General features: G+C 50.5%; 5 protein-coding genes across 5 annotated transcripts; 3 read left to right on the top strand and 2 right to left on the bottom strand.

The window, feature by feature from the left end:
• Window positions 1–386: 386 nt before the first annotated feature.
• Window positions 387–2,920, top strand: BJ212DRAFT_1345779 (glycoside hydrolase family 15 protein). Its single transcript, XM_041335318.1, has 8 exons — window positions 387–818; window positions 870–1,146; window positions 1,196–1,340; window positions 1,395–1,554; window positions 1,610–1,885; window positions 1,933–2,395; window positions 2,452–2,547; window positions 2,598–2,920. Exons 1-8 carry the CDS (start codon window positions 579–581, stop codon window positions 2,741–2,743), a joined length of 1,803 nt encoding a protein of 600 aa, XP_041194353.1. The 5' UTR covers window positions 387–578; the 3' UTR covers window positions 2,744–2,920.
• Window positions 2,921–2,994: 74 nt separating this feature from the next.
• BJ212DRAFT_1428934 (uncharacterized protein) lies at window positions 2,995–4,119 on the top strand (the record flags this gene model as incomplete). Its single annotated transcript, XM_041337671.1, has 4 exons — window positions 2,995–3,166; window positions 3,229–3,294; window positions 3,350–3,682; window positions 3,757–4,119. The coding sequence occupies 4 exons, from the start codon at window positions 2,995–2,997 to the stop codon at window positions 4,026–4,028; spliced, it is 843 nt and encodes a 280-aa protein (XP_041194352.1). The 3' UTR covers window positions 4,029–4,119.
• A 22-nt stretch (window positions 4,120–4,141) lies between these two features.
• BJ212DRAFT_1345765 (alkaline-phosphatase-like protein) lies at window positions 4,142–6,822 on the bottom strand (the record flags this gene model as incomplete). Its single annotated transcript, XM_041335317.1, has 10 exons — window positions 4,142–4,922; window positions 5,003–5,311; window positions 5,470–5,554; window positions 5,613–5,670; window positions 5,720–5,769; window positions 5,913–5,999; window positions 6,055–6,094; window positions 6,143–6,160; window positions 6,214–6,227; window positions 6,283–6,822. 10 exons carry the CDS (start codon window positions 6,817–6,819, stop codon window positions 4,558–4,560), a joined length of 1,563 nt encoding a protein of 520 aa, XP_041194351.1. The 3' UTR covers window positions 4,142–4,557.
• A 27-nt stretch (window positions 6,823–6,849) lies between these two features.
• BJ212DRAFT_1446369 (Decaprenyl diphosphate synthase-like protein) lies at window positions 6,850–8,068 on the top strand (the record flags this gene model as incomplete). The annotated part of the gene is made up of 6 exons (XM_041338235.1): window positions 6,850–7,074; window positions 7,102–7,244; window positions 7,306–7,422; window positions 7,470–7,574; window positions 7,656–7,776; window positions 7,949–8,068. The coding sequence occupies 6 exons, from the start codon at window positions 6,850–6,852 to the stop codon at window positions 8,066–8,068; spliced, it is 831 nt and encodes a 276-aa protein (XP_041194350.1).
• Window positions 8,069–8,421: 353 nt separating this feature from the next.
• Window positions 8,422–24,510, bottom strand: BJ212DRAFT_1479486 (uncharacterized protein; the record flags this gene model as incomplete). The annotated part of the gene is made up of 19 exons (XM_041339890.1): window positions 8,422–9,982; window positions 10,030–11,647; window positions 11,699–12,027; window positions 12,077–15,039; window positions 15,090–15,234; window positions 15,284–15,348; window positions 15,405–15,478; window positions 15,533–15,650; window positions 15,705–15,824; window positions 15,877–15,983; window positions 16,036–16,360; window positions 16,415–16,720; window positions 16,801–19,155; window positions 19,206–19,277; window positions 19,331–21,758; window positions 21,809–21,997; window positions 22,049–23,602; window positions 23,653–24,156; window positions 24,206–24,510. 19 exons carry the CDS (start codon window positions 24,508–24,510, stop codon window positions 8,422–8,424), a joined length of 15,138 nt encoding a protein of 5,045 aa, XP_041194349.1.
• Window positions 24,511–24,625: the final 115 nt, after the last annotated feature.

Raw genomic sequence — 24,625 nt, 5'->3', positions numbered from 1 at the left:
GGGTCCAGTCCTCGCCTCGTCGCGATTCGCAACATGCAATGCTCTTGTGGAAAGTACCGAGACTGACCCAGTCTCCCCTAGACAGATCATTAATGGAGAAGAATGACGATAGTCGTTCAACCTTCTTACTATGAGACTGACAGCTACGCCAGGGTTCCAGTCATCGATGACCTCTGTGTGCCGAGTGCTCAAAGCTGTGGAAGGTCGAGAAACCCACCAGTTGAAGTCGCAGAATGAGGATGTGAGATTATTCAGTTGAGTCTACAACTCCAAATCATGTGGCCATTACAGTACTGGTCGAGATGATTGTCTTTGCGTTTCCGAGTTGGGTTCCTGGCGAGTCGTTGGCCCTAGGAGAGAAATGGAGTTTTCACACGGTTTGTGCTGTGCCACGTTGGTTAGCTGCAGAAACTCAAGTTTCAAACAACCATTTGGAAGCGCTCTATGATTATCATGTCGAACATGTGGAGAGTGGCCGACTCAGGCTAAAATTTGTTGCTTATTAGCTGCGGACCTTCTCGAACGTAACCACGATCGATCGCCTGACATCGTTCTTCGGTTCTTGCCCATGCGAGCATATGGCATCGTATATTCCATACTGGAATTATAAAGACAGCGTCTGCGACTTTTTGCAGACCATCTTTCCCCAGGTCATCATGTGGCGCTCCCTCAGGCTAATTTCTGCGCTCGGGCTTTGCACTTCAGCGTTAGCCCAGTCAAGCACGGTGGACTCATATATGAGTACCGAGTCCCCCATTGCCAAGGCTGGTGTACTTGCAAACATCGGCCCCGGTGGTGCTAAGTCGTCTGGAGCTTATGTGGGTTCTGAAGATACCAATTATTGGAACTGCTAACCGAGACCCATGCAGCCCGGCGTGGTCATCGCCAGTCCTAGCACCACCAACCCAGACTACCTGTACACATGGGTTCGGGACTCTTCACTCGTTTTCAAAATGCTCATCGATCAGTACACCTCCGGGCAAGATACCACCTTGCGTGCTCTCATCGACGACTTCATTACCGCCGAAGCAAACATACAGCAGGTCACCAACCCAAGTGGAACTGTCTCCACTGGTGGCTTAGGCGAGCCTAAGTTCAACATCAATGAGACTGCATTCACTGGAGCGTGGGGTCGCCCCCAGCGTGGTGTGTATGATAAATGCGTAGTATCCCGCTATCGTTAACAGGAAAACAGATGGACCTGCGTTGCGTTCAATCGCCATGATCACCTATGCAAATTGGCTTATTGCTGACACGAACGAGACATACGTCATCGACTCCCTTTGGCCCATTATCGAGCTCGACCTAGACTACGTCATGAACAACTGGAACGAGACGACGTGAGCTTTCCGTAATTCAAGCACTTTTGTCCTGAGACTCATGCAACGGTTAAGTTTCGACCTGTGGGAGGAGGTTGATTCCTCTTCATTCTTTACTAGTGCTGTTCAGCACCGCGCGCTTCGTCAGGGCTCCGCTCTTGCCACTGCAATTGGCCAAAGTTCAGTTACCAGTGGATACAATACCCAGGCCAACAACATTCTCTGCTTCCTCCAGGTGCGTACAACGAGTCTTTCATTTAGTCATTTTCCCAAAGCGAGCATCTCAATAGTCATATTGGAACCCCTCACCTGGCTTCATGACTGCCAACACCGGAGGCGGCCGCTCTGGCAGAGATGCGAACACAGTGTTGACATCCATTCATGTCTTTGACGTTGAAGCTGGCTGCGATGGTGTTACTTTCCAGCCTTGCTCCGATATTGCTTTGTCCAACCTCAAGGTCTATGTCGACTCCTTCCGTGAGATATACGGCATCAACACTGGCATACGCGCTGACCAGGCTGTTGCAACTGGACGGTACCCTGAGGACGTGTACCAGGGTGGTAACGTAAGGTCTTTATCCCACTCTTGATCTTATTTCTCAACTGTCCGTAGCCGTGGTACTTGGCATCCTTTGCAGTTGCCGAGCAGCTCTACGACGCCCTCATTGTGTGGAGTAACGAAGGCTCGCTGATAGTCACAGATGTCTCTTTCCCCTTCTTCCAGCAGTTTGACACAAGCATTACGCCAGGGACCTATAGCTCCTTGACTCCAACCTATAGCACCCTCACAACAGCAATCAAGAATTTTGCAGACGGTTTCGTCGCTATGGCTGCGAAGTACACGCCCTCAGATGGAGGACTGGCTGAGCAGTACACTAGGAGCGACGGCACACCAACTAGCGCTCTGGATCTCACGTGGAGCTATGCATCTGCTTTGACTGTGTTCAATGCAAGGGCTGGTAATACATCTGCGAGTTGGGGTGCAGCGGGTCTCCTAGTTTCCCCTGCATGCTCTACTAGCGAGGCTCCAACTGTTCCAGTTGTTTTCAACGTCAACGCTACTACCGTCCTGGGACGTGAGTTAATTAATGCAACCAACGTGACCAAGTTTATTCAATTCTATCGCCTATAGAAAACATATACTTGACTGGATCCGTCGGTGCTCTGACTGACTGGAGCACCACCAATGCTATTCTCATGTCCTCAGCTGACTACCCAATCTGGAGCAGTGCGTCTGATCTATTTTCAAGTGCAACATGTACTGACACCAAATCCTAGCGGCCGTCACTCTTCCGGCAAACACGCAAATCCAGTACAAGTACATTATCGTCGACAATAGTGATATCACTTGGGAATCTGATCCCAATAATGAGTTCACAACGCCCACGTCTGGCATTACAACCCTCGACGACGTGTGGCGGTAATATATTCTTGAGCTATTCTGGACACCTTTTGTTGATGGTAGCACAATAATACCTATACCCAATTTATTTCCCTGACTGGTTGTAAATTACAATGCAACGTGACGAGCCTGGCCACCAGCGCTTGGGTGCGTAAGTGTGTGTCACCTGTTACGTAAAATGGCGTAGTACTGCCTTGGCCGCCAAGCTGGCACAGGCTGTCAGTAATAACATACCTAGTTCACGACACTTGATATCTTCCAGAGGTTTCTATCATGTCCATGCTAGACAAATTCAAGAGGGGTGCACAGAAGGCAGGTATTCAGGCCACGGCTCTTGTCAAAGAGGGCTCCTCGCGCGTGGCGAGTGGCTCTAGAGACTTCGTGCAAGGATTCACGCTGCCAGGGGAAGCTGAGAAGGCAGCAAAGATCCTCGAGAGCTTCCTCGGTGCGCATATTTCTTCCAATGCCATCGACAACATCATTTGCTGAATGCTTTGCTGCCCACAGCTAACCCCAATCATCCTGAGTCTGCACTCAACTCAATACCCACAGCCGTTCTCCAGCGTGCAAGAGGTGACATTCATTCAATCTTATCTCATCTCCACCTCTCACTGACCAATGTGCTCAGGCCTCGCCGTATTCCAGGTACTCAAGGCTGGATTCATGTTCAGCGGGAAAGCCGGCTCTGGCTTGGTCATCGCACGGCTCCCGGACGGATCATGGTCTGCGCCCTCGTGCATAGCAACCGGTGGACTCGGGTGGGGCCTCCAAATCGGCGCGGACATCACAGATTTTGTGATAGTGCTGAACAGCGAGGACGCAGTCAAAGCATTCAGCATAGGCGGAAACGTCACCATTGGCGGAAACATCAGTGCCGCAGCGGGCCCCATCGGCACTGGCGGGAGCGTCCAGGCCACCTTGGCTCATCCTGCACCCATGTTCTCATACTCGAAATCGAAAGGTGAGATATCTTCCATTTTCATTTCATTTGACTGTAATGCAATTGCTAACGTGATGTGCTGATGCGTGCCACAGGTCTTTTTGCTGGCCTCTCGCTGGAAGGCACCGTTCTTATAGAGCGGAAGGACGCTAACCGCGACTTTTATGGATCGCCTGTACCTGCACGCGATATCCTCGGTGGGCGTGTGCCTCCCCCCGAAGTTGCATCACGTCTGTACGAGATCATCGAGGCTGCAGAAGGACTGGACGAGACAGGTGTCCCGCAAGCTGCGTACGTGCCCAGTGCTACTGGCCAACATATGAGCATTGGAAGCAATCATATGGTGTTTGATGCGGAAGCACATTAATGATTGGTGCTAGCTTTGAGTAGGGAGTGGTGTATATATGAACTCCGTACTTTTTCTTGTGTTGATTTTTCCCCAGTTCTTTATGGTGTCCATCTTATACCTGATTGCAATCCTATCGCATTAAATCTCCTCATTAATTGGTCTAGCTACGGGAAGGTAGCAAACATGATGCATATGTAGTATCCAGTAACGTGATGAGTAATGATAGCTCTAAAGTAGCTCGACTTCAAATATGTATCAAGTTTAAGCATCTGGCAAGACAAACGTATCCCAGAATCCAACGGTTCCGTTGGTTATAGCTGTATCTGTAGCGTCGAGGCCCAGCAATTGCATCACAAGGTTGTAAATCTCGACATTCTGGAACCCTGGCATCACGTATTCTCCTGTACCATCGCACTCTCCTCGTGCAACCACAGCAGCCTTCGCGACCTGCGAGAAAGGCCCGTGGGCAACGAAGATAGCATGCATCGACGGGTCCTCGTTGTCATAGCCGTGGTTCTAGGAAGGCCCAATGCGTTAGCCCGATGACCTACAGCACAGAAATCAAGCAATATGAGATATGGTAAGGTAAACTCACTCCAGTTGACATTCCATTTTCGCCGTCCGTGCGGTCAGTCAGCGCATAGCCCACGCGCGGGACAATCCACACAGGGGCGATGCGGTAATTGCGGGAGAAATGATATCGTTCTGGCATAGGCTCCACTGTACCTGCAGACATCTTACCGTAGTTGAATGCATTGAGGTCTACCAAAGAGGTGCCAGGGTCGGTAGAGAAGCTCTCAGTCGTAAACACATCAAACTGATCCGGGTAGGTAAGCGTGTACTCGTACAGACGCTCAAGGGCTTCGGTCACGTTCGTGCCAGGAGCGAAGCGTAAACCCATAGATGGCCAACCTGAACAGCGCATGGTAAGCAATCCGCCACTCAGTCTAAAACACTCCGGCAAGCAGCAGACCATATATGAAATCACTTACCGTCCACCCTGGTAACACCTTTCCACGGCTGACCAACAATCTCGTCAACATATACCCAAGTTGGGTGGCTGGTGTCCGTCATCCCATGATCACTAACAAAGATGATATCAACGATGTGCGTGAGGTTACGCTCGCCTAGTGCTTGGGTTAGGTTCCGAGCGAAAAGATCGACAGCTGCAAGACTCATCTGTGGTAAGTAGCGAGTTAAAATAAGCGCATCAATCAATGAATTTGACACAACGCTTACATTAACGGCCTTAGACATTGGCCCTGTTGCATGGCCAGCTTGGTCTAGCGACGGTTCGTACCCTATGAAACAACGACGTCAGCATGCCGCAAGGGAGAATCATGAAATTGGAAAGGGCGAAATGACAAACAGAAGAAATAACACCGCCCCGCTTAGAGCAAAAGAAATTTACAGATATATTCGTCTAGAAGCAGAGAAAGGAACAGATGCAAGAACACACCAAGAATAAGCTGCGGCCGTTCTTCCAGCGGGAGGTCAATCCATTCTAAGAGATTGGAAAGTTTCTTCTCGAGAGCGTAGTTATTCTGCCATTCCAGTTCAAATCACATTACATCCTTTTCGAATTTAAGATGACACTCTTACCTCCCACGGTAGGAAATATGTCGAGTTCACACCCGAGGATGTAGACCAAGGACCAGGCCTGGTCGAGTGAATACAAAGTAAAACATGAGGCAAAGGGGAAAACTGACCACATGAGATTTGCGGTGACGATGCCTGCACGTTCAGCAGTTTCCCACATCTAAGTTGTACGAAGGGCAGAAAATGCAGGGGGCAGGGAGACCGATGTGTGTCAGTCAAATGACGAGACGGACGTACAAAGTTACAAGAGGTGAAAGGGAACGTATTAAGCGGGCATACAAAAATAAATCGGTGGGTACTAACAGGTTCGCCGAGCCACCAGCTCGGGTTCTGCGCGGATTCAACACGAGCGTAATGGAATGTGTCTCGGAAAACGGGGTCCCAGAAATCCTACATGGCCGATGTGAGAATGCAAGACAGTTGAAGAAAGTGATAAAGGACGAACGTTAGCAATGATGCCGTGCGACTCGGCGTAGAGGCCAGTCCTAGATGCAGTGTGAGTTAATATCGAGCAACATACGGGTGATATTTACATCAGTGACCAGTGATTTCTGGAACAAACGACATTCAGGTGTATGAGCTACTCTAATAAATTATGACTCACGGGAACGTCAGAGTCTGCAGAGAGGGAAATGTTTAGTACTAGAGTAAAGAATCGAAAGGGAATACGCACGGGGAAAACAGGTTTCATGTACTTTGCCCTCAGACCTTCCCGACTGATATCTAGCAAATGTGGCGTAAGTCCACGATCCAAATAATCCGCACGAAGACCATCGATCGAAACCATAAGTACTGTCTTCTTGAACTCGTGCGTTCCATTCGAGTACAATGCGTCCCTCCCGACTCTCGTGTCGTATCGAGTACGGGGCCAGAGTTCAAATAGGGTGGCAGCGAGAATAAGCGAGAGGAGAACACTGAATCCAGCAAAACGTTTGCGTTTGTGTGAGGTCGCAGGGGAAGTGGGCTGCTCCTCGAGGTCAGGTTGGACGACGTCTATGTCGTCAACATTCAAGAGTAAACCACGTCGCTCGTCTGGCGTGGCTGATTTATCGATATCATGTGTGCTTGTCATCGCGCAAGACGATGACGAGGAGAAAATCGAAAGAGAACTGAAACAGTAAACACGCGGGTGATCTAGCCTGATGGCCGCGTAAGTCAACCAATCGCCAAAGGAAATGAAATTGACGAGAGTGTATGTGGCTGTGCTCATTTATCATTACCTTCTACAGCCACGTTCGCAATGACATGGATCCTGGGCTGGACAGTGTCCTTGCTCGCCTTCATCAAGGCCCAACTCGTGACTCTGCTCCTCCATGTTCTTTCTGCAGGTCCTATTCCACGTCATGTGGCCTTCGAAATGGACGGTAACCGCCGCTTTGCACGTCTCACCGGCCGTCGCGCAGTCGAGGGTCATTCAGACGGGTTCATACACTCAAGCGGGTACATCCTCGATCCTGCTTCAGTCGTAGGGATTCTTTAACATGGGCCACAGATATTAGAGATATGCATGCATCTTGACATACGCTGTGTCACGGTCTATGCCTTTGCGATCGAAAACTTCAATAGACCACCCGACGAGGTCGGCGCGCTCATGAAACTAGCAGAAGAGAGGCTCATAGAAATTGCACAGAATGGGTGAGATTTTATGTTAAATGCATTGCAGTTAAAGTGCTTGCCCGCCTGATGTATTCTTCAGTGCTCTCTTAAGTCAATATGGTGTACGCCTCAACGTACTTGGCCATCGCGAGTTGCTACCTATGCATGTACAAGTCGCAATCGATAAAGCGGAGAGAATGACGTGTCAGAATAATAGGTATGTCCCCTTTACCTTCGCCTTCTATCCTGAACACACTCCGACAGAGCAATATTAAATGTCTGCGCACCATACGCCTCGCGGCATGAGATAACATTAGCGGTACAATCCGTCGTGCAGCAAGCCCTTGATAAAGATAACTTTGATTCTTCGTGAGCACAGGTCTTTCCTTGGCCATTGTTTTAATTTGTGACTTCTCTTGTCACGTGTTTCATGCTAACCAACACACGCAGGTTGATCACAGAACAAACTATCGAGGAAAACCTCATGACTTCGCTAGGGGGCAGCCCGCCGCTTGACATTTTCATTCGCACGAGTGGCGTGAAGCGATTGAGCGGTTTTCTGCAGTGGCAGGTGTGTCTCTGTTCCTTCACTTCTTTCATCTCCGATTTCTGTTCGTTTTGTTTGTTTGTTTTCCATCTACCATTTCAAAAAAGTGGACATTCTTTATCTTGACTTTGGCGAAAATGGCAGTCGTGTACTCATTCGAAACATTGTCTTCACCAAACTCATTCATACCTCTCAGTGCTGCGAAAACACGCAGATCCACATGGTAAATACCTATTGGCCCGACTTCGGCCTCTGGGATTTTGTACCAATTTTACTAGATTACCAGCGGAAGGTGTGGGCACGTTCGAGTAGTTGAAGGTTTAATAGGTGCGAGACTTGTCAAAATTCCTACTAGATGCTTGCTAGTGTAGTGGGCATTGTAGTATCGGATATCCTTATTTTACCATGTTTATTTTACCACGTCCTTAACTGATATCGCTTGGTCAAATTCCTTATTGTTTTCTACCTTGATGAGCTCCTTTGTTGACTGTGCTTTTACTCAGCTTCAACCTGGGGATATGCAGAGTTTCATGATAAGGCAAGGTTTCAGACCTGGTGGTTTGATTTCAGCTGGCGTTGGTATGCATACAATTTAATATATCACAAACAATATATGTACAACAATATCGACGACGTGAAACTTATAATTAGGCCAACGATGCATGTATTCTACTCTTCCGAGATCCTTTCGAAAAACTGTCGAAGCGTATCTGACAGTACTTCAGGCAGCGCCTCAACGCTTCGTAACACCACGTAGTAATCAAATGGGAAAGAATCCAGATACCTCTCCACCTGAAGCTCCATGCGCCCGTTGATCATCGTGTAGGCGACTTGATTCATCGAAACGATTGAGTTTTGTACAGCAGAAGGGTCTTGTGTTTGCCCAAGCCCAGAAGTGGAGGTCGAGTGCAGTGAGTCAATGATGATGAACACGATCATGACGCGTTGACTTGTTGCCCGTCTCAGCACCTGTCGCAAACGCTCGTGATCCTGACAGATACCGTCCGAAATGATGATCTCGAGTTGCCATAGTTCACCTGCACTTGCCGACCCGGTGGCCCTTCTTTCCCTAGCGCTCTCTAGCACCTCAAGACTCGTCTCTACCATATCCAGGACATTCGTTGCACGCTGCTCAAATCTGAATGCGCCGAGCGTCTTTGCACCAGCAGCATCCGTAAATGGTCCTTCATCGAAGCCATGAAGTAACTCCATGCTCTCGCCGAATCTAGCAATTGCAACGTCGCCAACTTCAAGCTTTCCCATGGCGTTGCTCACGAGGGCAAGTGTCTGATAAGCAAGATGTACGCTGCGAGAGCTTGCCATGCTGCGGCTGTCGTCGAGTGCGAGAAGGACCTGGTACTCGCGCTGGCTGGGGCGCGTGCGCCGAAGCCAGATCTTGTCCTTGGTGTAGTCAGAGGCGATATAAGGGATGATCTTCTTCATGTTGAGCCTTTTGCCTGTCCGGTAGTCGCCTTTGAGACGAGTGGCCAAGGTGGGTGCAAGGATAAGGCGCAATTGTTCGCAAAGAGCGTAAGAGAGGTCGTGTGTGAGGGATGTGTAAAGCCGCCAAAGAGACTCGGCGTCTTCGCAGGTATAGCCCGAATCCTGCCAGGTCCGGAGGGCTGCCTCTATGTTTTCGAAGGAGCTGTCTGGACCGGGCTTTTCCATGTCTTCATCGACATCCGCTTGTGAAGACGAAGGATCGCGGCGTGAGGAAACATGTTCGGGGTCTGCAGCAGAGCGCCTTTCCAACTGAGTTATAGCGCCTTCGATGTCTGGACGTGCTCCCTCAGTCGCTGGCTCCGTATGCAATGAGGCCAATGGCTGTGGTGGTGGCGCGAGCTCATCCGTACGGGGAGCATCGACGTCCATGGGTAGCGCAACTGCCTCTGTTTGCTCATCAACAAGCCTTAGCTCATTCAGCTTCACAACCCGCTCCTCGCCCGCCGCACCCAGAGCCTGCATTTCCTCGTCCGCATCTGCATACTCCACCTGCTCAGCAGCTTGGTCTGTGGCGGGCGGGGAAGACTCCCCACCGCCCAGGATATCTTCGAAGCGCTGTTGTACCTCTTTGAGTGCATCACCAAGGTTGCGGATGGGGTTCGTAGCGAGTTCGGGTCGTTGGCGGGCATTGGCGCCACCATGCTGCGTGCCCTCCGCTGATGTACCCGGTTTCGTGGCAATGTCGGTGGAAGACCATGGCTTTGAGGGTTCAGCATCATCCCTTGGCCTGGTCACAAGTCAGATACAAGTTTCTGCATAGATAAGTGAACGTACTTTGATTCTTCCGAGGTCTCGTTGGTGCTCTGTTCAGCTGCTGTGGCATCGTCCTTCATTTCACCAGATGCGTCGCCTGCCTGCCCTTGTTGTGCACTATCATTGGCCTGCGGCTCGTTATCCTTGTTCCCAGCGTCTCTGCTTCCAGGCGAGACATCTGGCTGAGCGATAGCGCCTTCCTCGACGTCTTCGTCTACATTGTCTGCATCGTCTGCAGCTCTGGGAGGCTGATCTGGCAGCTGGTTTTCTTGCGATTGAGGTTCCGGTACATCCTCTGGGGACTCGTCTTTTCCGAGTTGGTCAGTTTCCTCCATCTCGTCAACGTGTTGTTCATCTTCATCCAGCCCCGTATCCATTTCATCCCCCATATCGAGTCCTCCTTGATCCCCTTGTTCGTCGGGCTCCAGAGCCATGTCATCAGGCAGATCCAGGGTGTTGGCATCGGGAATGTACTCATCCATGGGCGCGCCATTCGCATTTGGGGCCTCCAAGTCTTCGTCGGGTTCTTCGCCTTCTTCGATCTCCTCACTTTTTTCATCCATCATCCCATCTTTCTTTTCCATCTTCTCGTTGCCACCCTCTTTCTTTGATTGGTTGCGCTCATTGGCTACGACCTCTGACTCCTTCTCCTGCATTTCTGAGCGATCTTGGGGGACCTGGTCCTGGTCCGCAGACTCTAATTCCGCAGATTCATCGCCCCATAGCTTTTCGTCGACTGCATTTGGATCACCTGCATCGAGTTTCCCCAACTGCTCCTCCGGCTCCTCCTGCTCATCGCCACCATCATCTTCCTCATCTCCGTCCTCATCTCCATCGTCTGGCACATCTTCCATCTCTCCACCAATATCCTCGCTCATCTCAATGGTATTATCATCAGCTCCGTGCGCCTGCTCATCTTGGGCTTCACCTTCGTCCCCTTTCAGTCCTTCAACCTGACTTTCATCCTCGATCTCCTTGCTTACGTTCTCCATTCCCGTTCCGTCACCTAGGCCCACTCCCCCGGCGGTCTCGGTGCCGCCTTCGCCCTCACCTGAATCAGTTGTATCCGGGGGCAAACAAAAGCCTTGCCTAGCGATGGTATGCATGACAGAGGAAACGATGAAGTCGAGCTTGAAGAGGGCCTTTGTCCACTGACTGTGCACCATGAGGTGTTCTCCCACGAAAGAAATGTAGCACTGGAGAAAGGGAAGGAGGCGCCGAAGGTTTGCCTGGATGTCGCACTGTGAAAGGGAGGAAAGATGGGTCGTCATAGCATCCAGCCGTTCCAAAAGGACATGAAGGTCCAAGGATTGAGTGAAGCCTGAAATTGTGCCCAAGTCCTCACGAATGAAATTATCCTGGGCTTCATCATCGAGAGGCTCGTCGGTAGACCCTTCCGGACATCTTTTCAAGAGGGACTGCACTGTAACCAAAAGCGTCTCGATTACGACATCCGCACCCGATGATTCTGCAGCTCCGGGTGGTGTCTCGGCATCTATAGAAAGGTATTGATCACGAAGCCAGTGCTCGATAGGAGACAACATATAGCTGAGTCGTGGTTCCGTCGTTCTCATCTTTTGGAGGTAGTCGGGAATGGCACGGAAATGTTCATCAGCTTCTTTAACAGTGGCGTATTCAACTGTTGGGCAAATAATCAGCTTGTGACTATGTCTGTAAGGAAACTACCCACCACCAGGTAGCACCGTAGGCATTGTGTACTGGCCTCTCTGGAAAACCACCGAAGCACGGTCATGAAGAAGTTGTGTCTTGGCACAAACTGATTGGACCTCAACCATGACTGATAGTGCGGCGCCTTGGTCCTCCTGAATCTCGATGAAAAGGCGGATTCCTTGGAGAAGTTCTTCGAAAGCATGCACGGCGTTGCCGAGTGCTTGACATAGATGCATCAGACGAGTGGGCAAAAATCCTTTGGTGACAAGTAGAGGTGCTTCAACGAGGGTCTGAAGGCGCTCCGCACACCGTTTGATATTGATGAAACACTGAAAAGCTGTTGACAGCCTGGAGACTCACGGTAAGAAAGGGTGTCATCAAGAATCTGTTGACTTACGAAGACCTCGCCTTAAGAGCTAATGAATAACCAGACTCCACGAAGGTAATACCTCGAAGCAGATCACGCGTGCTTATGTCCAAGTGATGATCGGAAACCAAGACTCTGACTGCCGGAAGAGCACCACGAAGGCGGTCGAAGTAATACTCCCCCTTCTCAACATGTACTGAGCTTTCTGGGGGTATTGACGGTTGCTCTCGTATCCAGCATTCATCTCTGAGCTCGGCGAGCACTTCTGGTTTGACATTGGCAGCGAGACCGGCACGTTTAAGCTCCTTCAAGAGATCGCTCAAAGCCTTCCTCTTGCGAACCAGCAGGCCCTTCACGTATTTTTCTCGTTTCTCCTTAGCAAGACCTGGGGGCACGCCTTCTGCTGCTAGGTCTCGTGCGGTAAGGATGATTTCGACTGCAAGTTGGTCAACATGATGAGGGAGACGTCGGCGCAGGAAAGCCCGAATACGACTGTTCACAAGCCCACGGAATCTCGCGAGTGTCTGATTTAAATTGGCCAGGTGAGAAGGAGTGGAATGGGTTCCGTTCGGTTGTGGAGAGTCGCCGCGCTGCAGAGTGGATGCTATGGAGAGCAGATCTCCCGAGTAACCCAGAGCATCTGTTGACTGGGTGCATTCAGCATCACCAGCGAATGTTGGCAACATGCGCTCAGCGATGGGCTGACGCAAGATCTCCCGGAATTTACGGATCAGCTTGTAGAGCTGATGATGCGTTCGCTGAGCACTTTGCTTCAGGGCTTGAACATTAACGTCTTTCCAGCTGGCGAGTTTTATGAATGCCTGAACATCTTTCTCAAGTCCTCCTCTTTGGTCCGCCAGAGATCCGGCTAGCTGGGCTGCAAACAATTGATAATATCTCCGAGTGGACGCCAAGACAAGTCCGACGCGTTTGAGGGCATTGCGCTGCCATCCGTCCAATGTAGATGCGATGTGACCGACGATGATCCTGAAAGTCTCGAGGAGATCCAACCTGACCTGGAATTGACCTAGAGCGCTGGAATGCATGAAGTCGTCTAGGAGCGATGGTAGTTGCCTGAGATATTGTTGGAGAGCTCCAGTAGCAGCGCCTTGATCCTCGTGAGCTGCACTAAGCGTGCCACGCACTGTGAGATCATACAGTCGGAACCAAAATTCCGACACTCCTTTGACGAACGAGTCAGACTGGGACTGTAATAGCACTTTCCAGCACGACAGTTCCAAGCGTCTCCATTCTACGACGAGCATTGTTAACTCTTGCTGATGTGCCCTGAGGCTATTTCCACGGTGTGCGTACGTTTCCCACTCGTCTGTCTGCAGTATGATTTGCTCCAGGCCGGACAACAGTTTGGCAATAGGACTGTTTATGTCCAGGGCCAAGAACGTATCACAGCGGTCTTTCAGGTACTGTAAAACCATCTGATCAGGCCAGTCTTCGATGAGCGCGACCAATCGCATTCTAAGGGAGTCCACCGTTGCAAGGGCCTTCTTCGCCTCTCTAATGTTCGCATCGGCGTAGAAGTTGAATAGCTGGCCGGTAGCGCGCTCCTGAGACTTCAGCGCAAGAAGATGGTCGTGAACAAAAGAAAGCTGTTCGTGCAACGATTCATCGTCAAGGGTGTCTGGGAGAGTGAGATATCGGCTGTCGAGGAGCGTGTTCAAAACCGACCGACGAGATGAATTAAACCTCGTATTGGGACCTCCAACACTGATACCGATGCTGGCGACTCCGGCGAGTCCGAAGTGCATCCCCAGCAGCGCTTCGGCTGCAGAAACGCTAAAGAACTCAGAGGGCTTTTCGTGAGTCTTGTTAGGTATGCCGTCAGGACTAGCGAGCGCGTCCTCAAATGTCGGGAACAGTTCCAAAAACTCTTTCTGTTCCGCTTCAACTTCTGTGGAGGCATCATGATTAAGGGCGCTACGCCTGTATAGCGACGAGTCATCATGTTCCTTCTCATTTTGGCGAGTGCGGTCCATAGTCCAGAGTCTGAATGCCTGCTCATATGCCGCATGGACTGCAGCAGCATGGGGAGCCAGGCCCGACATGGCAGCACGGAGGCCTATGGCTGACACATGCAGTAAGACCTGATCAGAAGGAGATGCTCCGGATGCAGCTCCTTGTTCAAGTTGCGTCTGCAACAGTTGCGCACTACGAAGAGACGGATATGTCACCAGGGAAGTAGCAACTATGTTCTGCTGAGTATGCTGTGCGTAGGACATTTGCTGGGCAGAACAGCGAACAAGTCGGATTCCGAGACGGAGGAGGAGGAGCGCCAGGTGGATAATTTTTGCAATATCTCTGAAGTCGTGGTAAAGATTGTCCATCCGTTGACAAAACCCGGATATTGATTCCTGCATCACAGATTCGCGCGCGAAAGCAGAAGGATTGCCGGTTTCGAGAATGGTAGTTAAATCATCGACCTTGCTGGGTTGGATAACTTGATTTTGAAGCTGCGAAACCTCGGACCAAAATGCGTGAATGCGGTTACCATCAGGTCGTCGGGGAAGGTTTGAGAAGCCCGAGGGAAGATTTTTGCGTTCTGCTTCAGATAAAACATCGAGATATTGTGTAACACTGTTGAATAGATTGCTAGCGGTTCGGTGTTCCCATGCTTTATGGAGAGATGACTGGGTCGACAGAAAATCAGTCTCTTCTTGCGAGTATTCCGCTAAACGATGAATCACGGCTGCGGGGTCTACCGGAAGATCAGGAATGGATAGGTTAAGGATCATCCTGCTGAGGGAAATATAGCAATGTCCTAAGCGAGCCACCATCATGTCTCGTGGCTGGCGGTCGGTTGCGAACCGTATGAGGTTGGGGCGTAGAAATATATGGATAGCTGCTTTCAAGGGCTCGTGCTTGGAATTTTCGAGGAGAGACAACATTGTCATGGGGAAGGCGCTACTATTGACGGGAGATCTAAGCATGGCTTGCCAGCTAATATCATCAAATGATGAAGCGAAGCAGGATGCAACCTGATGGGCAATCAGAGGAGAATTGCGATAGTGACCGCCGGTTCACTTACGGATAAAATGCATTGGTACATGAATGCTGATAATTGTTGCACCCTTGACTCATGAACAACACATTGCATAGAGAGCAGCCGTAGGTGACGACGAACAGAACCTTCGTGCTCTTCGAGGGAAGATAGTGAAACGCTCCGCGCTTGACTACGCAGTGGATGAGCATATGATATCGATAGAAACGGAGTTTTTATACCTCAGTTCTATGGAGACCCGAAGAAGAGTCGGGCAGAGGAGGACATCCGGTCCATCAAGAATTTCCTGTGTAGGATCTCATAAGTCACTGAATATGCAGAGGCCACGTTACAATCACTCACGACCTGGGTCAAGCCTGAATTCCACAGACTTGCGAGCCATCGAGTCTGCAAAGCAGTCAAGAGATGCGTGGGAACTAATCAAGAATTTAGCCGCATGTCGCATGTGAGGGACATAGTGATGCTCTTACCTCCCCCTCCTGCGTCATGCGCCCATATGAAATGCTGATACGATGCAAAGCGAATGAGATCCTCGCGTGGTTTCTCGCATGCTACGTCAATCAAGCGTTTTATGACAGAAGGAACGGTCTATACGATGTCATCATGGATATCCTGCAAAGGCAGCACGAAAATACAACTCACCGATGATGACGATGATGACGCCTCACGAATGCCACTCAACCAGGGCAATTCGCAGATAAGGAGAGAAGGGTCGGCGTGTCGTTTGGGGGAATCACTGCCCCCTTGGAAGTTCAACGTAACCTAGAATATTCACTTCAGCGGTGTGCGCGCTGGAGGAATAATCGGACCAAACCTTTTCTTTCACCGTGTGTGCCAATTCCATCTCTAAGTCGGTGGATACTGTGCTCATGAGCGGAAGGGTATAAAGGGATAAAACTTCTAGAATTTGCTTGCGGCGGACTATTGGAGATTGATGATGAGAATGTGCCGAGCGCAAATAAAAAATTCATACCGTGCTGATTTAAGCCTTCATGTAGTTGCCTAGAGGCATACTCGAGACTTCTGATCTCTGGAAGTGAGACTTCGATAGTTGTTGGTGCAAACAAGTGCGTCCACATGTCGGTCAAGCCTAGTCCAGAGGTGGGGGAAACAGCCTCATCTAACACAGCAGAAACACCTGCGAGACGTTCAAACGCTGGTCCCCGTGATTGCAATGCGGTTACGATTGACCTGGAGCATGCCTGTATTGAGGAGTAATCGACACATGTGCCCGTTCCTGATCGTCGGAGTTGCCTGGAAATCCTAAGTAGTTTGAGGGCGAGTTCAAGGTCCACCAGCTGACGACCGTTCAATACAACGATTAGCATAAGAATGATGAATTGACATCTAACCTGAACTTGAGATCTTCCAACGATTCGGTTGAAAACCTCCTCAGCTGCTCTACGCACCTCTTCCAGAACTTCACGAATAGCATCCAACAGTCGTAAGTATGTTGGATGGTGCTGACGTGTTGGTAAAGTCATCTTGCTCGCACCTATGCCGTGCAGTTCTTGTGGCATCTCAGTTCGCTCGGTGTCATCGATAAATATTGCAGCGATCAAGTTCAAAGTTTGAAGGAGCATCAAGTGTATTGGGTGATTTCCGTTTTCATGACTGCAGAACTTGCATGGCGGACAGACCATGAAAGTATCCACTGGCTATATTTCAACAGACGTATTGAGTACATGCAAATAGTGGGACGTGCACTAGACCCAGCACGGATGTTGCAAACACTAACCAGAGCTGTAATAGCGTCATTCGTCACTCGGGAAGCAAGGAGATCTTTTCGCCACTCAGCAAAGAGCTTGAAAGCTCCCGAGGAAAGGGCATCGTCCAAGATAGACTGTGGGGAGCGCGGAGGCATTGCTAGCTTCATAAAGCGCCGCAACGAAGGTGTTGCATTCAAAGAGATGGTCCTTAGCATGAAATGAATCATAGCGCGCAGGTCCGGTTTGGATGGTCGAAGGAACGGTGCCAGAGTGATCAATGAAGATGTGGAAGACTCTTCTTCAACTAACCCAGACGGCCATGAGTCGTTATTTTCCTCGCGATGAGTGTAGTAAATGCCTCTGCGTACAAGCTCGTGTGTCACAGAGAAAGGAGGACCTGTGCCTAAGATAGTCGTAGGAAGTCGGCGATGAAGCCGGAGGCGAAGTTCATCTTCTGAAGAGTAGGAAGCGGTCAATGACACTTCAATACCACGATTTCGCATCGCACGCGATAGGTCGCCATATCGAGGGTCAGATGTCATAAACATGCGAAAGTTGGGATGCGGCTTGAGCGTTTGTACCGCACCATTGACATATCCTCTTTCGCTGAGAACGAGAACTCCACCAGGTTCACAAAGAGAGTTCAGCCGATCGAGGACGGAAGGATTACAGAGATTCGCGCCGTCCAGAACTACCCAATGTCCTCGCTTGATTGCGCGTACGAGAGGGCCATCGATCCATTCAAATTGGCCACTTGATGTTACCGCGGACGATAATTGCTGAACGCGATGCAGTAAGGCCCGCGCTTCATCCGAAGAATTATAGTCAGCAAAAGATGATAGTACTTGTGCTGCAGAACGGAGCAGGGAGTTGGAGGATGGAGGAGGTGATGAATGCAACTCGAGGAGAAGCGAAAGAAAAGTCTGGCGATCAGTGGCACAACTAGACAGGCATCTAGAACGACTTTCTCCAAAATTGATGATGTCTTGAACGAGAGCAAGTACCCGCGTATGATGATCCATTTGCTCGAAACCTCCAAGAATATCCATGGTATCAGTGGAACTCGTAATGGTTATCTCATGAAGGATATTCCCTGAAAGGTCAGCGACAGTACGGATGAGTTCTGACTTACCGCTGTCGTGTCGTCCTGTAACAATGACTAACCACGACCTAGAGAGACACGCCCCTATGGCTTCTAGCGTAGCTAAGTGTGCTTGTAGTAGGCACCTGGGTCGAACGCTCAGGGTATTGTTACGTCGCTCTACGAGGTAGTGCCCGACACGGAAGTGTGACGATGATATGACAGGATGCGGATTGTGAAGGATAGTCGGACTAGATGGAGAAAAGGTTTGATCGAACAATTGTTGGGCGCAGTTACGATCGGCGAGTGTCCTGAACCTGCTGAGGTAGATAACTCGCAAGAAATCTCGAGGATGATGTGAAATGGGCGATGATTGCAATAGCTCTCCCCAGCGGAGAACATCGCGAAGGTTGAATTCCCAAGGACTGCCGTCGCGACCAAAAGTCCTCCTGTGTACAACTTCCTGGTTCAGACGGTTGTTGTATGCTATCATAGCGCGTAGCATGTCCTCATCACAACCCCTGAAATGTTCTCGGCAGACAAGAAGAAGATCCTCAGAAGATAGCTCCTCAATATAGACCTTCGTGAACCGGTCCAGAAAAGACTTTGGAAGTCCCTTGCGACCTCCTCCCTGTTGGAGTGGATTTTGTGCCGCGAAGACACGGAAAGCAGGATGCCGAACAAAGGATCTCCCGAGCTCGGGAATGTAAACAGTACCTCGGTGGTCTAGCACAGCATTAAGCCCCTCGAGGATAGCTTGGGGTGCGAGATTCATCTCATCGAGGAGAACCCAATGTCCTTCTTGCATTGCTGTCAAAAATTCGGCATCTTTCCAGGCGAATTCTCCCGGAGAGCCATTCTCAACGGGAAGATCAGAACCAAAGAGATCCATGAGATCCGTTTGGTCGGACAGATTGATCCGACAGAGATGATATCCTGAAAGCATGGCAAGAGTAGTGATCAAACTGGTTTTTCCCACGCCTGGACTGCCTTCCAGGAGGACCGGCTTGGAGACCTGACATGCCCTAACCACTCGCATTGCATTCTCACGAGCGGTCGGCGCCTGCAGACTGAAGTTATGCAATACCGATCTTAATGGGCCTTTAGGGATGGCAAAAGACCCAAGTTGCACGAAGTTCGATGCATCAAAAGCGTACGACTGTTCGGCTTCTTTGAAAGGCACGACCATCTGCAGCTTCTCAATGGCATCATTCCTTAGCTGACTCAGCGCATCAGGCGAGTAAGAAGCTAGCTGTGGCAAGGATCCAAGACCGTCGAGGAAAGTCATGTGGGCCGCATGATGCTGGAATATTGTCAACAACCAAATTGCCTCAATACACAATTCCAACATACGAAAATTTCTGCCGGTAACATGGAGGTTTCTGCACTGCCAGAACACGCAGCATTAGCAAATGTCACCCAAGCCTAGAAAACATAGATGAGCACGAATGGCCAACACTGACGAAAGGGAGACCTACCAATATATCTCGCAGGGAGCAAATAGTAGGGTCGTGAACTCTATCCCGAAGCCAGTTAGTAAACTGCAGGAGCGGACCCGTGAACGGCTTCGTGGAGTTGTGCTTCCACGAGTAGTCAACAATCAACCGCAAATCCGCCTGACTAGTTACGGCTGGTACCCAAATCTCCGTGAAACGGTTTCGCAGAGCAGGAGAAAGCTCTTTCTTCCCATAATCACCACCGGGATTCATGGTAGCAAGCAATTTAAACTCGTTGGAAGCATGTATAGCGGGATAATCACCATCAATACCACCACGTTCTGCAAGCACGATCGTGCGGCCAGGTTCCAGGGCGCTGTTTAGACGTTCTAGAACAGAATCGTCGGCGAGGGAGATCTCATCGAGAAGAAAAACATGTCCTTCACGCATTGCGCGAACTAACGGTCCATCATGCCATTCAAACAAGCAGCAAATCCGGTTGAGATTCTCCTGAATATCGCGTAAGGGAGTCAGGAACGACGGGTCCAGATCCTTGCCCGCCTTGAGGAGCGTATTTATTCGGGACAACAGCTGCTTGGAATCAGAAGGAATGTCGTCAATTCCCGCGCGCTCAAGGATGGTATTAGCATCACGGATGATGTTAGCCTCGGCTGATGCACGGTTGCGTACAGGTCGCAAGCCACCGATAAGGTCTGCGGTCTCTGTGTTTTGGTGGCAGTTCAGTGTATACAAATGCTTGGAGACGACTTCCGCGTAGAGCTGACAGACAGATGTCTTTCCGGAACCTGTCTCTCCCACCAAAAGCACGGGTTCATTGAACCGTAGAGCACGCGACACCAGGACAAAGAGCCGTTGCATCGCACTCGTCCAGACAACCTGCGAGTCTGGTGGTATGGGGCATCCTAAAAAGGTCTGTGCATCCTCCGTTGTGGAATGAATGTCGTAGATCGTGCGCTCGTCGATGCGGACCTTCATGATGGACTCTATGACCTCCTTCACCACAACTTTGTCGTCCTCGCGTCGTGCACGTTCCGCAAGTAGCATATACCCATTCTCTGCCAACTCTTGATAACCCACTGCATCACGACCGGCCCATCTAAAGAGATCACGAAGAGTAGCAAAACCTTGCTTGCTCTCGAAAACGCGACCCGACTGACGACGTTTCTGCAATTCACGGAACACGCTGACAATTTTCTGGCCATAGGAAGGCGCAATACGGCAACGCTGGCAAAGAATAGTTTCAAGCTCAGCTTGGGGCACATCCTGGAAGTGAACTTCGAGAAAACGGTTTCGGAAGGCACGGGACAAAACCTTCCTCCCTGCATATAGACCAGGGGGATTTTGCGTTGCGAATAGCATAAAGTGTGGATGTGGGCGAATGACCTCTTGTGTCTCCGGAACGACAAGCTCCCGGTTGTCATCTAGCAGCCGATTAAGAGCTTCCAATACGTCTGTAGGTGCCAAGTTCAGCTCGTCCAGTACGATCCAATGTCCATGTCGTAGAGCATGGACGAGCAAGCCATCTTTGAACACGAGCTTGCCAGTGGCAGGATCAGAAACGTATGAGCCGAGGTATTCCTGCACGTCAGTGTGCTCGTGATTGTTGATGCGGATAAAGCGGTGACCGGTTCTGCGAGCGAGGTACTCTACTGCACTCGTCTTGCCTGCTGAGGTGGGTCCTTCAATTAGCACGGGAAAGCGTCGAGTCAAGACGATTCTTGCGAGGTCGATTAGCTTCTTCTCGACTGATGGTGTCATGATATATTCCTCCATGGGATCCTCGGGGAGTGGTCCCTTCTCTAGATAAAACGGTCCGAACTTGATGAATTCTTCTATAGACCGCCCAGGAGGAAAATTCGGTTCCCTGGCAAGTAACGATCGAGGATTGCGGACACCAGCGAGGATATGCTTCTGTGCAAGGACAGTTACAATTTCCGCGCTTCCCCCGTCTAAGACCATAGTAAATGCCATCAACATCCCCTCCCAAAGTGCGCGTCGCAACCCGAACATCCCTGTAATATCTGCAGCAAACGTCAGGGCTCTCGCAAGCGTGCGCATACTGTAATGTGGCTTCTTGTTTGAGCCATCTGCGAGCTCTGCACCCTTGACAGAGATATAGAACTCTGCAACATCCATCACAGCACCTTTATCACCAACCGCACTTGCTCCGATATACTGCGAAACAATGCTGAGAAGAGTCTCGCGATCTGCATCCGGGGAAGGGACATCAATCTCTGTGAAGCGCGCACGGATGGTGGGAGGGAGGTCCTTCTTGCCGACGTCAGTAGCGGGGTTCATACATGCGAAGAGACGGAAATCAGGATGCCGTGGGACAGCAGACAGAGAGCCTTGCTCGGTAAGTGTGATCGAGGCTGTTGGACCGCGCAGGAGACTTGTAATACATTCTAGCGTCTCGGGACTTGCCAAATTGATCTCGTCAAGGAGAATCCTGAAAATCGTATGAGAAGCGTTACTGTGTGTAGTTCAACTGCAACATACCAGTCACCAGCACGCAGAGCCTTCACAAGTGGACCCTCCACAAAATCAAATGTGAATTTGCCTTTCCCTTGTGCATGTTGAAGATCAAATTCATCCACATCCTTCTCAAACCGTTCCCAGTCCGCTTCAGAGACCTTCATCTCAGCCTCGACTTTCCTTCGTTTCCTCGGCGCGTCAGGATCCTTCTCCCTAAGAAGTGGGATCAACAACGGAGTAAACAAAATGAAAGTCAATACATACCCTACATCTCCTTCAACCTTGCCTCGAATTCTCTCCCTTGCCATCTTCCCACTCTCCTTCCACATACCAACAGCCCTCTTCCACCGTCCTTCCCTCACAGCTTTCCTCAAACCGTCCTCGAAGCCCGCATTTCGCTTGCGGCTGAACGTTCCCCCAAATAGCTCACTCCAATGTTCCATCAACTCGCTCCCCCTGACACGTGCATCGACAGGACGAAAGCCTCCCAGAAGATCCGAAGCTTCCGTCTGGTGTGAGAGATTCAGGGAAATTAGCGGACGCCTCAGTAATGATGCAAGGTATGTTACTGCGCTCGTCTTACCCGTACCAGTCTCGCCAGTAAGCAGGACGGGCTCAGACAGCGCGAGTGCAGTGCTGATGCGCGAGAGAAGTAGCAGAGCTGGCTTGTGCAGGGCGAAGGGTCGTGAGGATGCACCAGTGCTCATGCCCTTCATAGGACGAGCGGGGAGACGTGTGCGTCCACAGCGTGCGGCGAGCACCTCCCCGTTGACATCTTTCTCAATTTCGAAGTCCGATGTGTGTCTCAGAAGCAACCATGCCTGCCGCTCTGCATCCAGATCCAAGTACGCCCCAATAATAGAGGAAACCCGCGCAGAGTGTGCACGCGCAGACGCAGTGAGGGTGCCCGCACCGAAAAAGACATCACGGGACTCGAGGAATATTTCTTCACGAAGACTTGGATTGGGGAAGATGTTTGAGAGTGGTAACTCTTCCACATCCACCGTGTGGCTGGACGGTAGGAGGCGCTCAACTCGCTGACAAAACTTCTGAAGTTCGCGTAGCCCAACAGGACGGGAAGATGATGTTGAGCCGAGTGCTTGCACATCACCCCAGACCTTGATAAGAGCCGCAGCAGCTCCCACAATCTTCGGGAACCTGTTTTCTATGATAGATCTAACCTCTTCTGCGTCTAGTGCGTCCACCATCACTTCATGCCATTTATGTGAACCAAAGAATGTTGGGGGAGGCACCTTCTTTCCGTGCCCAACAGCAAGTGATCGAGTGGCAAAGAGCGCAAAACCTTCACGCGCCTCGACGCGGCCCTTGCCGGGGACCTCTATACCTGCGCGGTGTCCAATCCAATTCCCAAGGCCCATACTCTCGACAAGTGGCTTCAGCAGGGCCAAAACTTCCATGCTAGCACGATCTATGTCAGAAAGCACTAGCCAGCGCCCCTCGCGCAGTGCACGCACAAGGACACCATCCTTCCACTCAAAAGTCCCAGGTTGTGATGGTGAGGAAATGTACGAGCCAAGAAGAGCCCGAGGGTCGAGGGACGTGTCGGCCAGGTGAACGGTCACGATGAGCTCGTTGACTGGCATCGTTGGGTGTAATCTGGAAGCGAGATGGGATATGAAGAGTGATTTTCCTGAGGAAGGTGGGGAAGATAGGAGGATAGGCAAGCGAAGAGAAAGGTGTGCCGCAATCTCACGGAGAGCAGCGATAGCGGAAGGCGTTGCAATGATGTCTGAAGGAGAAGGCATGGTTGGAGATGACTTGAGCATCAATAAACCATGGATGTTAGCAATCCAGGGACTAGCAGAAGCATTAGTTTCATGTTTGCGACGATATAGCAGGCGACGAACCTCAGGTCTGCCTCCGAGAGAGGCTGCAATACGTCCTCTGCCTCAGGAGAGTAAAAATCGGAATTTTCGAGAATGGCATCGCGTGCATCATGAATACGTTTGATCTCCAATGCAGGCATGAGCCAGCCGTCAGTCTCAACGACAGTCCCATCGATAGTCTGGCCATAGTTAATCGGGCAATCAACGCCGCAAAACTCGCCGAGGACATGGTTGATGAGCCTCTCGCGCTCAATTTCTGCCATACTAACATGCGATGCATAGCAGCGAGCAGCGAGCAACCGTACACCTGTATCGGGGTGAGGCGGGAAGAGTAGTTTGGATAATAGCGACTCGTCCCATAGTAGATGCTTGGGAAGGAGACGATTGGCGCGGAGAAGGCGATAATATGCAAGCAACATGCAGTGCAGACGAGTAGTTTCAATTTCAGCCACAGAAGGAGCCGCAGCTATGAAAGCAAGTGGTCCCTTGGATAGACATGGTTTTTGCAAGAAAACATATAAGCATCTAGAACCAGATGTGAGACGAAAAACACAAGGACGATAACAAAACATACGGATATAGTTCCTCATGAAACTCAATGAGGAGACAAAATGCGATGAACCTGTCTTCGATATCGTCATCGTCGTGAAGCCATCTGGCGCATAAATCAATCAAAAGAGGTCTGAACAGATCGGCGATAGTCAGAGTGAGAGCCGGAACAGCTAGCAGGCGAGATAATGTGGATAGAGCGTGTACTGGTGTGTTCGCTTCTGTTATACATTGGATATGAAAGGAATCGGGAGGCAGAAGAGCGCGGAGTGCGCGTTTTTGTTTTGCAAGATTGATGCTGAGCGGGTCGAATGCGTTTTCCGAGGTCATCGTGGCCATATGATTTAGAAAGAAGCTTTTAGCTGGCGCATGCAGTGTTTGGTCTGCCGTTGCTGATGATGTCAATCTCACCGTGCTCGCCGCCGTAGTCAATCAGGAGGGTGAC

The sequence above is a fragment of the Suillus subaureus genome (assembly GCF_016647635.1).
Source record: "Suillus subaureus strain MN1 chromosome Unknown BJ212scaffold_11, whole genome shotgun sequence".
Classification (NCBI taxonomy): Eukaryota; Fungi; Basidiomycota; class Agaricomycetes; order Boletales; family Suillaceae; genus Suillus; species Suillus subaureus.
The sequence above is the reverse complement of the archived record's forward strand: the minus strand, read 5'-3'. Positions and strand labels throughout refer to the sequence as shown.